We start from the raw sequence: 15,814 nt of genomic DNA, 5'->3' as shown, positions 1-15,814 counted from the left end.
TCTCACTGTTACTAAAATAAGAACGTAACTTAGAATACAGCCAACCGTTCGTTGAGTGTTTTCTACCCTACTCTGAACGCAGCTGTGCTTATAGGGGACCTATTATGCTTTTTCGACTTTTATGACCTATAAACGTTGTTATAATGATTGATAGTCATGTTTAACCATACTAAAGTGTCAAATAATGACGTACATGCATTTCGACGTATTCCCTGCTGACAGTCTGGGGTGGCTGTGCAGAGCGCTAAACACTCGGGACAACGTTTGCGATTCACTTGTTCACATTTCCGGGAAATCATCTACGTAGAGGCACTCCTGCCGCGCCCCCATATGCCTGGTCAAATCTGCCCGCGCGCGCGCTTCAAGGAAGGTAACCAATCACAACGGAGTTGGGTTGGCAGGTGGGGGGCGAGGGGGCGGAGAAGGACGAAACCGAGCGTTGACAGAGAATGCGGAAAGCGCCCAGATGAGAGGAAGAGTTTCCCGAAAATCTACATCGTTTTTTGTGTATGGTTAAACATGACTATCAATCATTATAACAACGTTTATAGGTCATAAAAGTCAAAAAGCATAATAGGTCCCCTTTAAAGTGTCTTTTGGTATACTCATCAACATCATTAAGAAGGAACACCGGCGGCGAGGTGTGTGCTGATCGAGGAAGGTGGGGCTCCATCTCGGGCAGCGTTTAATTCCTCCGTGACCGATGGGAATTTTATGCTTCTTGGGGATTACAGGCACTTCCTTACTATACTATCATTAATTATCATTTTTAATCTCAGTGTAGTAATCCAAGCTGAAACAGGGGCTTCACGTATGCTTCAAAGTTACTCTGGTTCACTGGTTGAAAAAAAAAGTTTTGTCTTTCCAGGATTGTTGAATTCTTCTTCTTCTAGTTTTCTTTCTTTCTTGCTTTAGAGGTCTGAGCTCGGAGGAGAACACGAGCAGCGGCGGTCGGAGGAAGGTGCGAAACCCAGCTAGGTACATCATGATACAGACTCCCACTCATTATTTATAACAGAAGAAGCTACAAGAGAGCAGGCCCTCCCTACGACCGGCAAGGGCCTAAGGGGTCAGGGCCCGAGAGATAACCATAGAGGGAGCCCAGCCCAGTAACAGGCTCAATAGAGCAGATGGGGGCTGGGGTAGGGGTTAAGTGTTAGGGGTAGGTTTAGTTGGTTCAATAAGTTGTGTTAGCTATTAAAGTTATGAATCCAGAAATTGCAAATGTATCGTCATGGGGGATGATGTTAAAGTTACAATTTAAAGCTATGCTTCAAAAACAATTTACAACAAAATGGAAAAACAGAAACACAAAGAAATCATGCAAAGCAACACTCCACCGTGGGGTTAGAAAAAAATGATCTCATTTTTCCAATATTTCATCCAATTAATTAAATCTAAATTAAAAAGCAACAATATACTATTTTTCAGTGCCAATCTTTTCCTTTTTGTTCATTTGCAGTGAGGATAATGGATATTAAACATTAATACAATTCTCTTGTGAGTTTTAACTTGACTGCAACAAATGCTCCAGGAAATCTTATTTACAGCTAATGTCATTTGACACCGACACTTTAATTAAATTACACACAAGCTGAATCTTGCAGAACACTATACTAAATACTAAAAACACAATACCGCTTAAGTTTACAAACACATTGATATCTGGTGGCACAACCAACTTTTGGACGACACACACACACACACACACGCGTGGCTCACCTCCAGGCGCAGGTATTCGCTCTGATCCTTAGAGATGAGGGAGACGACGGTGCTGCTGTGCTTGCGGGTTCGGATCAGAACCTGAATCCACGTCCTCCGGGCTGCCATCGGGGTCACCAGGTGGTAGTGCACGTGACCGCGCCCGTCAAAAGAGTACTCTGGAACATCTGAAACGATGGAGGGTCGAGTCAAACTCAATCACACATGGGTGGGTGTATGTGTCCAAGAGAATGTCAGAATGCATCCCATCATATGTCTGCATATCCCTCATTATCACAACAGATGCTGATGTTTCTTATAGGACATTTAAATTAGTACAGCTGTATTTTCCCTGTTCTATCTTTCCTTTCTATCTTTGTTTTCTTCAGGCCTTTGTCGCTTATTTAGCTTGCAAACAAACAGCAACTCCCCCATCAAACGTCCACAGAATAGTTGCTATAGTCATGGACTGTCTTTTTAAGCCCAACTTGAGTCCAGTTTGAATACTGGGGTTGAAGGTCAATGTTTGGAAACAACATCTCCAAAACTCTGTAAATGCTTATAAAGCTAGAGTGTCTGTATTTCAGACACTTTGCTCTCTACTCACTGAATGTTTTATTACCTTTATAATGCCACGACTGAAGCATCAACAGAGTGCAACCAGACATCTTTTAGAAAACTCTTTTCATCACACCCAAGCCATTTCAGAGAGAAACAACTACAATGTGAATGAATAGAACTGAACTGCACTGAACCGAAGGGAACTAAACCTTAAAGGGCTTGGTTTTGCCCCCCCGAAAGAGCAAAACTTGTAACTTAAAAAGCAACAGTCAGGCTTAAATTGGAATTGTTCAATGTTGCTCTGAATCAGCAAGCCGCAGAGGTGGACGACAAGCCCTGCAGCGAGATCCTGGCGTCTACAACTTTATGCAAATTAAGTGTGACGCTAAACCAATTGGAGGGTAGCTGTGATTTAAACTCTCTCTTCTTCCTACGTTAGCTCCTAATCAGCGACAACGCATAAAAGGCATATTGTGGCTGCTTGTCCTGTTTCATATAGTCTGTCATTGAGCATTTGCCACAACACAAATACAAATAATATGGCGGAGGCGGATTGATAACATCAAGAATCACAAACAGGTACCCATGACTTCCCCACTTTTCAGCGACAGTTGAAACAGCTGTAATATTTGGCAATTATTTAAATCTAACTGGTTCAGAGTGAGTTAGAGCCAGGGTTTTGTAATGGATTATCCTCTGTCCAACATGCTTTGATTTAGCTTGTTTACCTTCTTCACACTGCTGGCCGGTGAAGCCTGCCATGCACTGGCAGCTGACGGAGCCCCATTCACCATGGCAACGGCCGCGGTGTCCGCAGGACGGGTAGCCCATGTTGACACAGCTGGCGTCCGTGGTCAGGCATCCCGGGGAGCTGGACTGGGCGTCAGCCGGGGAGCCCAGATCATAGAGCTGAGAGACGGTGGGATGGAGTGGACAGAGAGGAGGAGGGGGATGAGGAGAGAGGAGTGAGGTCAGAGGAGAGAGGTGAGGAGAGGGGAGGTGGGGAGAGAGAGGAGTGGGGATGAGGAGAGGAGAGGAGTGAGGAGTGAGGAGTGAGGAGTGAGGAGAGAGGAGGTGAGGAGAGGGGAGGTGGGGAGAGAGAGGAGTGGGGATGAGGAGAGGAGAGGTGTGAGGAGGGGGATGAGGAGAGAGGAGAGAGGAGTGAGGAGAGGGGAGGTGAGGAGAGAGAGGAGTGAGGAGAGAGGGGAGAGGAGTGAGGAGAGGGGATGAGGAGAGAGAAGAGAGGAGTGAGGAGAGGGGAGGTGAGGAGAGGGGAGTGAAGAGAGGGGATGAGGAAAGAGAGGAGTGAGGAGAGAGGATGAGGAGAGAGAGGAGTGAGAAGAGAGGGGAGAGGAGTGAGGAGAGGGGAGGTGAGGAGAGGAGAGGGGATGAGGAGAGGGGATGAGGAGAGAGAGGAGTGAGGAGAGGGGAGGGGAGGAGAGGAGAGGGGAGGGGAGGAGAGGAGAGGGGAGTGAGGAGAGGGGATGAGGAGAGAGAGGAGTGAGGAGAGGGGATGAGGAGAGAGAGGAGTGAGGAGAGGGGATGAGGAGAGAGAGGAGTGAGGAGAGGGGATGAGAGAAGTGGGGAGATAAGGGTCAAGGGGAGGGGAGAAAAGGGAAGAGAGGAGGAGGTGACATGAGAAGAGTTGAGAAAGTGGAGAGGAGTGGGGATGGGGGTGAAAAGGAGAGTAGGGTGAGGGGAGGGGAGCAGAGGGGAGAAAGAGGAGAGGAGTGGTGAGGGGGGTGAAAAGTAGAGAGGAGAGAAGAGGAGCACAGAAAGGAGAGGAGGGAGCAGATGAGTGAAGATCGGTTGGGAGAGGGTGGAAGATGGGGAGGTGATCCAGTGAAAGGACACATGAGTATATTGTCAATCATAATTTGAAGCAGTTTATAGAGACAAAGGGTTAGAGAGATAGAGGGGGGGAGGGAGGGAGGGAGGGGGGGGAAGAGAGAGAGAGAGAGAGAGAGAGAGAGAGAGAGAGAGAGAGAGATTCTAAGCTACTTGAATCACAAATGCGTATTGCTTATGAAAATGTACTCATTTGGCATTCATTGTCCGATTTCAAAATGTCCCTCCTCCAAACACATATTGCAGACAGCCTTACACCTACACACACTGGAGCGTACGAAAATAAAAGTGGCGATAACGTAAGAACAACATAAGGGGATTGCGGAGAAAACTAGCAAATGCCTTTTCGGCACTCATTGCACCTCCAGAGATGATGGCAATGTGAAGACGGTACGTCAGAAAAGCGAGGCACACTGATTTATTTTGATCTGATTTCCCCGTCTCCATGGAGACCCAACTGGTCTTATCTAAAGGACCTTTTAGTCACCAAACTGAAACCGTATTGAGTACAAAACAGGTTGGTCTACAAAAGGTCTTCCTCGGTCGTGGCCGGCCAAAATAAGATCAACGTCTTTTAAATTATTCTGAATGATTTGTCCGGAACATACCTTAATCTGCACTGGAGCAAATCGAGACCTTCAGGCATGACTTGATCTAGTGATAATGGAACTACCAACAGTGAAATTTAGCATGCTTGCCTTCCCAGATAAATCAGGCAAAAGTGCACTATCCCTTTAATTAGACTAAACCAATCATCTTTCGGATGTACCTTATGCATGAAGTACCTTCCTGCATAAAGCATGGTATGGGAATGCAAAGGGGTAAATACGTTTTGAGGGTAGGTGTCACAACTATAGTTCTGGGTGAAGCCATTGAAAATTCACCAGTGAATAATCAACTCATTAAAGAATAAGATTGAGTATACGTAGGGCTAGAAGATTGCAAAAGGATCTTCTCCACTTAGGCTAGATTGTCGTGTTTAGCAGGACACATATGTATCGTATTAATAAGTGTATACATATCCAACTGGAAGGGGTTATTCATGACTTTATGTGGCATGAATTATTCCTCAATATAATAAGTTAATACAACAAGTTAAAATTCTGTATCTCTATGTTTACAGTGGTTTTTGCAATATATATGATACACTTAAATTAATATGGATTACATATCTGAGTACGGTATGTGTTATTTCACCTAGTTTTATGTGTGTATATATATATATATATATATATATATTAGAGCTGTCAGTTAAACGCGTTATTAACGGCGTTAACGAAAACCAATTTTAACGGCGTTAACAATTTTATCGCGCGATTAACGCAATTATTTTATTTAAAAAAAAAAAATTATGTATACATATTTGTTTTTTTTCTTTGGCTCAAAACAAAGAAGCAGTAGCCTGACTGCTATGTTCAAATGACATTTGTTCAAAGCAGTCGTTTAATTGCACTACAGGCTCTTTTTTTGTATCGTCTTGTTTTGATCAATATATGCCAATGTTGTTATCAATAAAAAATCATTTGCACAAGGCAAGCCGATGCACTTCACCATGTTGATAAGAGAATTAAATTAGAAGAATTATGGGACAAAAAAATCAAGGGATATTTAGCATAGAAAAAAAAATTGAGATTAATCGTGAGTTAACTATGACATTAATGCGATTAATCACGATTAAATATTTTAATCGCTTGACAGCTCTAATATATATATATATACCCTAACTACATACAAACACACACATTTGTTCCCATTTCATGTATGAAATGGGAATCTATTATTATAATAGATATATATATATATTATATATCTATTATTTTATTTAATTGTATGACAATGTTTATATGTGAAGCACTTTGAGTCTGCCTTGTGTATCAAAAGTGCTATATAAATAAAGTTGCCTTGCCTTGCCTTGCCTTGCCTATGAAAACCCTTTTTATTAATTCAGTGCTGGAACTGTTAACTGTGAATACAGAGCAGAAAAACGTAAATATCTGCATCAAAACTAACCATGGCGACAGTGGCGACGGGCGGACGGCTGTGAGCGACGATTGAAAGAACACGAAAACATTGAGCGCTTTAATCTCCCTTTCTTGGTTTAAACTTTTCATGAAACAGGCCGCACTGTTTCTGTTATTTATGAGTTCACATCTTCGCCGACGAAGAGACGGCGAAAGAAACAGAATTTTCCGTTCTTGCGGGGCAATTGTTGATTGGTTGTGACCTCAGAAATGCACAAGGTTTCTTTTGATTAAATTGAGCAAAGGTGTTAACGTTAACGATGCCCAGTGTGTGTGTGTGCACGTATGCATACGTGTGTGTATCCTTAATCCCTCTGGGGAAATGCATTGTACGAGGTTTAAAGTGTTTCTGAGAGGCAGTGAAAAAATCACCAGAGATCAACGTGGAATAGAGAATAGATAGCGAGAGACAGAGAGGCGTAGTAGACGAACACAGAAAGAGAGAAAGAGATAGCCATAGTGAGAGAAAGGGATCGATGATACGCCTGAACAGAGTTAAAGAAGGATGACTGCCAGCTATTGCAGAGAGCGATGATGCTCCAGGAAACAGATTTATAGAGTGTCCCTGGCCATTGGTTGACCTCCACCAGGCCTCTCGTGACCCCTACTGCTGAGCCATCTGACCTGCCCTCACTTTCTTGCTGCATCTTACAGATTGCCGCCTACACACATAGGCACTATGCATTATGTACTAGATCAATATATATATATATATAACAGGAAACATGTAAATCCATATTTGAATAGATATTTAATGGATACAGTGCATCTGTAGTATACACTATGGATTATATTATAAATATACTCTAGATGAGTCAATGGTGTAAGGGAATAAATCGCACACCCGCACTCAAGCACACACGGACACATACACGCACACATGCATGTTTGCGCGCAGATGTACACTCACACTCACAAGCTAAAGGCACGCACACACAGACACAGAGACACAGAGACACACACACACACACACACACACACAAACAGGCCTCCTGAAGTGTGACTTAATATTTGCAGAAAACAATTGAAAAATAACATGGTCACAGGGCCGGGATAGTGCTCCGGGCAAAACGAGACGCACGACAACTCACACATACGCACGGCGAGTTAAGTCGTTTGTGTACAAAGAGGCTGCCAACGCAGGAAACAGAAATGGTTAGTTTGGTGAGGACTTAATGTAGCGCAGAAGCAGCCGCCCTTGATTAATAACAAGTGTTATTAATCAATTGTACGCCTGCTGTTTGCAGCTTTCTCCCTTTGCAGACATATCTGTTTCTCATGTCCGCCCACACGCACAACTTAAACTTTATTTTGTGCTCATTAGTGAACAAATAAAACGGCTAAAACAGCGATGTCCCCGCGAGGCGGAGGCACGCGGGCTGGTTTTGCACACTGGGTACGTTAACACCCCAATCATGTCAGTGACACACCTCCCAGGATCCAAGAGATGAATGAAAAACCGGAAAACATCATCTGATAAAAAGTGTGCTTTGTGGCAGTGGGTGAGTAGCACCCTCAGCGATTCACCCTTTTTGATGATTTATTGAAGTGAAAGGTTTAAATTCCTTCATTTGGCTTCCATCAACGGAATTCCATTGTGTTTATCCGTTTGGCCATGAAGACTTCTTCTTTACAAATATGCAAGTGACTTAGCAACTCCAGGGGCTTGAGATTTTTGTTCTCATTAAAATGAAGGACTGTCCTTCCACCATTTGTCCAAGGGAAAGGGTAAACGCTATGGGAGGCACACACGTGCAAACATGCTGAAAGAAAAGGAAAGCTGCCACATATGCATCTAGACACATGGGTTATGTGTGCATGAGTTTCTATCATGGACTCAACTGTAGCCACATAAGATACAGGCCATGTGCATGCAAACACACTCACCAATGGACACACGCGCACACACACACAAACCACCTGGCAAGGCTATATAACCGTGGGCCTGTAGATAGTAGTTCAAATAACCCTTGACCCCAGACTTTCCTATAGGCATGTGCCTAAAAAATCAACTAGTTGAAGAATAAATTCCTCTTACTCATATTCTGTGCACGCACCCATTCTAAAAATGGTTATTATTGAATGAGGAAATTGCAGTAGCGTATGCCTCAAGCAGTGAAGAACATGAATATATTACTAATGATACATAATGTGTGTAATCGACTTCTAATGTAATTATTCCATACCACTGCCGGTGGCAAACAAGGTCAAACAAATATTACCAAACTGTGACTTGGCAGCCACAGTATTAAGCACAAATTTGCTGCGAACATGAACATCAGCTATTTGAAGATTGGCTAACAGCCACACTAGGATTGCTCAATATAAATAATTCCTAAGATGAAAACACAGCTAAAATCTTTCCTATCGAGAATTGAGAATTAAATTGTAATATGTGCGTTTCAGGATTCATTATTGTAACCCACTTTATTGAAAAAAAACATCATAGGACCATTTATTTTCCTAGTGGGGCACTCAAGGTAACATTCAAGCCGGGCTTTCAGGTTCCTGAAAAACATAATTAAAGGGTCCTTCAGATGTGCAGGGATTTGATTATTAATATTACTATTTATGAACAATTGATTGTGTAGAACAGTTGCTTTCAACAGTTTTTTTATTAAAAATAAATGTAAATCTTCAATACAAATTCTAGATTTGCTTTGCAGTCAATTGTACCTCCATGCCTGAGTCACTTTTATTATCGTTTGGTTTGGGGAGAAATAATCATTTGTGCATTGTGTGTGTGTGTGTGTGTGTGTGTGCTTGAGTGCGTGAGCCTGTCTTACCTTGCTGTCCACGACGAGGTTCCGGATGCAGCCGCTGAAGTGTTTGTGCTGGAGCTGGGGGTACATGTATGGGACCTCCTCGTTCACACCCCCTAACTGGAGCACTTGGCTCATGTTCAGGTGTCTGTGGTGCACACACACACACACACACACACACACACACACACACACACACACACACACACACACACACACACACACACACACACACACACACACACACACACACACACACACACACACACACAGTTAACACAGGAACATTCAAGCAAGTATTTCCTTGATTGTGTTGTACAGTGTGTTGTTGGCTTTTTTTATATGGACATTTCACATATGTATGTGATTCTTTGTGTGAGTGAGTGAGTGAGTGAGTGAGTGAGTGAGTGAGTGAGTGAGTGAGTGAGTGAGTGAGTGAGTGAGTGAGTGAGTGAGTGAGTGAGTGAGTGAGTGAGTGAGTGAGTGAGTGAGTGAGATATATACATACATACCTGCCTTTGTGTGTGCCTTTGTGTTTGCATATGTGCATGTGCGTAATTGTGTATGTGCGTGTGAGTGTATGCTTGCCCGTGTGTGTCTCCAACCACATACCGGTCTGTGTTTGGAGTGACACCCGTCACTTCACAGGAAGAGTGGTCATCGGTGGTCAGCCAACTGCCAAGCCCCTCCATCTCCATCACTGTGGCTCCTGCACAGCGATCCAGTGTGAACCGCACCTCCTGAAGCATATGGCACGCACACAAAACATCACATCATGAAGAATCATTTGCATTTAAAACACTATATTATTTAGTGTTGCTTATATTATCTGTGTGTGTGTGTGTGTGTGTGTGTGTGTGTGTGTGTGTGTGTGTGTGTGTGTGTGTGTGTGTGTGTGTGTGTGTGTGTGTGTGTGTGTGTGTGTGTGTGTACGTGGCTGGTACGTGCATGCTTATTTTGGGCCATCCTCAACTTCAGCTCTTTTTCTAATTAGCGCTATTTTTATACGTCCATACAGTCCATATCTGCTGTTAAGACACGATGCTCGGGTAAACATTTTACAGTTGGTATTCTAAATGTGATGACACTGGGATTCCTACCATAGTATTAATACACATAACACACATTCAAACAAATGAAATAAAAATATTGTTAGAATAATGTTTGCTAGAGTGGACAGTGTTGCAAGAACGTTGTCATTTGGTCGTTATAGTTATAGATTTTTTTTTTTATCAACGATGATGTATTGTTCACACGGGACATGAAATTGAATTCAAAGGTGTAGTTCATTTGACATTTTTTCTAATGTGTGACTTATTCCATCATGTAGAAAAAAATATATTAATAATAAATGTTTATTGATATATGCGCAAATAAATTTCATGATTCAGAAGAATATGGACGGCGCTGTCCAAATGCTCACGAACAGCACGTGAGTGCTGTTCGTGAGCGCACTCGTATCGTGTGGATGATTTCAGCAGGGGAGACCTTGGAGGTAAATGTCTGCTTACATAGCGATTGTAACCTTGCGATAGCTAGAGCCACGATAGATAGAGTGGTTTCATGCCTACGTGTTTGTGATCATGAAATTGGATGGTTGAAGGTGACGACATCGAAATGCGAGTGTAAGACCAGAGGAGAACTGTGCTCGAGTGTTGTTGGGATTACATCGAGACCGTCCTCTGGCGGTTGTCTTGGAGATATCAAAAGTGGGATATCGTGCAACAAAACTTGTCGCTGGAAAGGGTTGGTTGTTGGAAGAGTTTGATGTTTCTTTTGGTTCTCCCGATGTTGCAGTACTTTGTTATACGTTTAATTAAATGAAGTGGAGCTGTAACCAGATACGAGGAAGATTTGAGTTGGTTATAAGCGGTTAAATATTAAAATTTGCCTGAGATTTTGTCATCGGTTTGTTTGATTTTTTTACGGTCAACTTTTTCATTATTTATGCTTTATTCATGGGGATTTAGACAAGAAGGTACAGGAGAGAGAGAGAGGGGAGTACATGCAGTAAGAACCACATTGCTGCGGTAAGGACTGAGCCTTAATGGTCGCTCCGCATTAGTTAATTTTTGACATGGTATGATGAGCATGTTCATCATCGACATTAAAACGATGGAATGGCCTGCGTTTACCTACTTCGAACACAGCAACAAACATATCATACATGCATAAACAATGAAATCAATAAACCACACGTGTGTACAAGGGATTGATACGTTCCATGTATTGCTCGAAGCACAATCAATATCATCGTGCAACAATTTAGCAGAGGGGTAGGATTATGAAAATAAGCATTCATCACTCCAGCTCATTCATTTAAGCGTTTCAACCTTATTACTTTCCTCAGGGTCGATAACTCCAGTCTGTTGTGTCACTTCTATGCTCCGTAGAGCCTATAGTGTATACCCCCCGCCTTCAGCAAGTGCAGAGAATGAAATAGGTGTCTCTGTGAATCCAGTCCCCACAGTTAGCTTATTTCTTTCTGATTGGCTTTTCAGATGCTAGACTCACTCCCTGCGTTGAGGTCTTTGTTATGCCTCTAATGTGATGGCCCGCATCCAGCTAGCTCAAGACTCATCTTCACCTGTGTTGGATTCAATTAGTAGTAGTTCAGTTCTGTGCAGTGGTGTGTGCAAAAACTGTAGTACTCTTGCACTTGCCTTGTTTTACATAAAAGGCATGCCCATAGCTCTATGGGTTCATGAGACATGTGAATGAGTTTTCCGCCTCGTATAGGCAGGGGTATGGCTTTCTTTATTCTGATATAACATCACTGTTTTGTGTAATTCACAATATAATACGCTTTACTGCATGATTGTTGAATGGCCGACACAGTATGAACTACTGAATTTGCATGCTCCAATAAATGCTGTACTACAGCTGGAAATTCCCTGTACAACAGGCTCTGATAATATGTTCAATGCCGGTGTGTTTGGTTGTGAACAAAAGAGAACAATTAAAAAGGAGAGAGAATGTAAAATAAATCAAAAGCCAATTATGTATTTTTCCCTCAAAGCTCTATGAACTTCTTAAATTTGGCAATGAAATAATTAGTAGATTCTTAATGCTTCAGGGATGGATCAAAATGTGTTATCGGTACCCCCATAAAGAACTCTGGTGTACATTTCCGTGCCTTTATCGCGATGCAATCCACTTAACTGCTGTTATTTATTTTTAAGGAAACTTTGCTTTGTGGCTATCGGGGATAAATTTGTTATGAGTCTGGACAAGAAGTCGCTCAAAGTTTCTAGTTTGATGCTTTATTATCTGCAGGCTCTTGGGTTTTAACCACGACAGTGACAGGTGCGACATGATTGCTTTATTTATGTATATATTCAGTAAATATTTCAAATGTTTCCGTGGATACATCTGGGCTGCTTATTTCAGCTGCTGACAACTTTATACCAGACACACACACACACACACACACACACACACACACACACACACACACACACACACACACACACACACACACACACACACACACACACACACACACACACACACACACACACACACACACACACACATGCCTCTAGCAATAATGGAGAATCCATGGAGAGGTTTTTTTTGCCATCTGTAGCTGTCAGCACAGCTCCCTTCCTGACCTTATCTCGGCATCTTGAATGCCCCAAGCATCGTTTTTTTGGGTTTGTTTTCATAAGAGCCGGATTTTGCGTTGAGTGAAGCACTTTATTCCTTTGCTATTTTCTCTTTTATACCCCAAATATCATTGGAGTCTTACAAAAGTCCTAAGTGTGCTCCTCTGCTGCCAATTCTATTTGAAAAAACAGGGTTAGAGTTGTTAGGCTTCCACATACAAGGGAAGCGTGTCTTCCTTGTAGCTGACTGTAGTGTGGATAGTTGTGAAAAAGCAACCCGAGTAGAAAAGATCGCCATCACCACCGTCATCTTCATCACAACCTCCATCCTCACAACCACCATAACAGCCACCATTATCACCAGCATCACCACCTCTACCGTCACCAGCACCACGTCCACCAGCGTCATCCCCTCCACCACAACCATCCTCTCTGCCACACCAACACCACCATCAACAGCTCTACCCCAGCCACCGTCACCAACGTCAACATCATTGTCACCGTCAGCTACCCACTATCATCATCATTACCTCCACCACCCTCAACCGCACCAACGCCTCCACCAACATCATCCCCACCACCACCTTCATCACCACCCCCACCACAACCATCATCATCTTCATCATCACAAAAATCCTCATCTCTTCACCACAGCTACCCCCAAATATGTTACTAACAGTGAGAAAGAGGCATGGATTACATAGATTACTATTGCTATGAACAAATAAGACCTATTACCATGGTTAAAACAAAAACGAAAGGGTTTGGGTTCAATTCCTGTTTAACATGCCTTCTGAATGCAAATTCAGAAGCTCTTTATTCTCAGAGCAATGAATCAGATTCAATTACTACCCTTACTTGCATTACATGGTAAGTATTTGGATTCAGATTCAGCACATTGGCATTTCAGTTAGTGTTACTATGGTTTTAATAATTTACCCAAGTGCTCATGAGCAATTCGGCCTATCAGAGGGGTCAATGCCATTTTATGCTGATGAACGGCATTAAAAAAAATGCTGTTGCTCTGTAAGGAGTTTTTTTTACTTTGATTACATGGCTGTTGCCTGAACTGATTGTATGTTAATCTTTATTTGATTGTAATGGATTTTTAATCGTGGCCAAATTGTTTGTAGGGATGCTGGCAAAGTGACAAATCGGATCCTTGACAAGCAAAATTGCACATATCATGTGCTAATTCTTTGGTCTTATAATAGCAAGCAAGTTACACTTTCGTCCTGGTGGCTCACCATGAAAGATTACACTGTTTCTGCCTCTCCTCCTCACTCCCCTACAGCCACCCTCAAACACATTTCATATTTCAGCGAGATGGAATCAGTCACACCTTTGGACAAACGTCAACTGACCTACACTTTGATCCACACCTATAGCAACTAAATATCAACGATCACTGAAAGCTGATAATCAACTTAATTAAAAAGCTCAAACTAAAAAAAGACGTTAGGCAGTAGCAAGTGAAAATAAACCAAAAGGTATAATTGCATTATGTGTGTGGGCCTATGTTAATGTACTAGTATCCACCTGTATCGCAGGTGTTGATGCCTTTGCGTGATTGTGCATGTGCTTACACGTGTGTGTGAGTCTGCATGTCCATGTGTGTGTGATTATGTGGGCGTGCATGTGTGTGCATGTGTGTGTGTGTGTGTGCGTGTGAGAGAGTGTTGTGATTAGCCAAGCCTCCCACCTTGCTGTTGCTGTGGACATCCAAACGGTGCCACCTCCGGTCTGCCACATTCACGTTGCCTGGCAACTGGAGCACCAACGTGCCAGAGCCATGGTTGATCTTCAGGGTTGGGGTGCCATCTATTAACTCTGGACATGGATGGATAGAGACAGAGAGACAGAGACAGAGACAGAGAGAGAGAGAGAGCATCATAACACATCATGTTTAGAAGGTGGGTGGGTGAAATGCACTGTGCTGTCTGACCCTTGACTTCTTCTAATGACAAACTGTCTCTTAATTAAGATCACTCAATCTAGTGAATGGTACAATGCGTTTAGTATTTCTTTCTTTCTCCAGGCAAACAATAAACAAGAAAAACAGGTTATTATTCAATTTCCTGACTTATTCAAATGGGAAATTAAAAGCTAATGGAGCGGTTAAGACAGCCTTTGTCGGGCACCGTTTACCATCCATCCTGGGATATAATGTCTACCAACACTGACATAACAATTAATCATCGATGGCAGCATGCAGGCTCAACCTAGACTAATCTACAAACCATTGTTAGATCAAGATCCAGCCTGTAATGCATAAACATATACCCTTGTGTTTATGAATTACATTCAAATTTTCAATCGCAATATATAATTGGTACAATCAAGGATTCCTGAGAATCCCAAATGGAAGGTAACGATTTTTGTGAAAGGCCAATTACCTAAATAGTCTCTGAGAAGATATGAATTATAGTTGTAATAAATACATGAAGAAACATGCCGTTGTATAAAATGCGTTACATAATGGAATAACCACAGGCAAGAATGTTTTGCTCCAGCTTACAAGGAACCATTTCCTACAGCAGGTAGATACTTAACTTTGGCAAGACATGGCACACTCACACGGACATAGATTAAAAAAAAACATTTGTTATATAAGTTACCCACCTTTGTCAGCTTGAATTCAAACATTAGCCAATTTCAAATAATAAGCTTTGGGTCAGAGAGTTCAAGGGAAGAGGCGGGAGGTGTTATACCCATGGTTGTATGCTAGTGCCGTTGTTGTGTGTGGGTTTATGTTGTATATAAAATGTGCCACAGAGAAGCTTAACCCTTTCTCTTACGCCGTCATCTACGTCGACCACAACTGCCCAGACAGGGCTCGACACATCATCACACACACCTTGCTGTCAGTGTCCCTTCATCGTGACGTTAAACTGCATCCAAAAAGTCCTCTCAACTTCAGGATCAGAACCGGACTTGAGGTCGTAGCAAGGAAAAACAGGAACGTACACCGTTTTTCCTGAAATTACGGTCTTATTTTATTAACTATGCTGACGATCAAATAAGACATATTCCCATGTCAAAACAAAATAATAATAATAATTCCAACAATAATGATGGGTATCCACAGATACACTGTGAATGCCTAAGAACAGGACATGGTTAAAATTCCCGTTAATTCCATTTTCTGACAGGATTGAGATTGATATTCAAGTAAAAAACGGTTAAACAAAAGGATCACAGCACCGATCCAATGTTCTCTGCCCTTAAACCACTCATCTCTAAAGAACTATCTAACTGATGGCGTGCAGGAAATTGGGAGGTTGGGTTCCAACCAGGGCATTTACTATATTTT

The 15,814-nt window shown here is 42.4% G+C and overlaps 1 protein-coding gene across 1 annotated transcript in view; it reads right to left on the bottom strand.

The window, feature by feature from the left end:
• The window catches only part of si:ch211-186j3.6 (neural-cadherin), a 153,888-nt gene that overhangs the window by 27,927 nt on the left and 110,147 nt on the right, over positions 1-15,814 (bottom strand). The window contains exons 23-27 of the mRNA XM_056608050.1: positions 14,204-14,331; positions 9,506-9,633; positions 8,918-9,041; positions 2,991-3,171; positions 1,723-1,889 (exon numbers count right to left, since the gene is read on the bottom strand). Of these exons, the coding sequence (XP_056464025.1) occupies positions 1,723-1,889; positions 2,991-3,171; positions 8,918-9,041; positions 9,506-9,633; positions 14,204-14,331 (728 nt within the window). The remainder of the gene's footprint in view (positions 1-1,722; positions 1,890-2,990; positions 3,172-8,917; positions 9,042-9,505; positions 9,634-14,203; positions 14,332-15,814) is intronic.

Source organism: Gadus chalcogrammus, chromosome 14, assembly GCF_026213295.1.
Source record: "Gadus chalcogrammus isolate NIFS_2021 chromosome 14, NIFS_Gcha_1.0, whole genome shotgun sequence".
Classification (NCBI taxonomy): Eukaryota; Metazoa; Chordata; class Actinopteri; order Gadiformes; family Gadidae; genus Gadus; species Gadus chalcogrammus.
The sequence above is the reverse complement of the archived record's forward strand: the minus strand, read 5'-3'. Positions and strand labels throughout refer to the sequence as shown.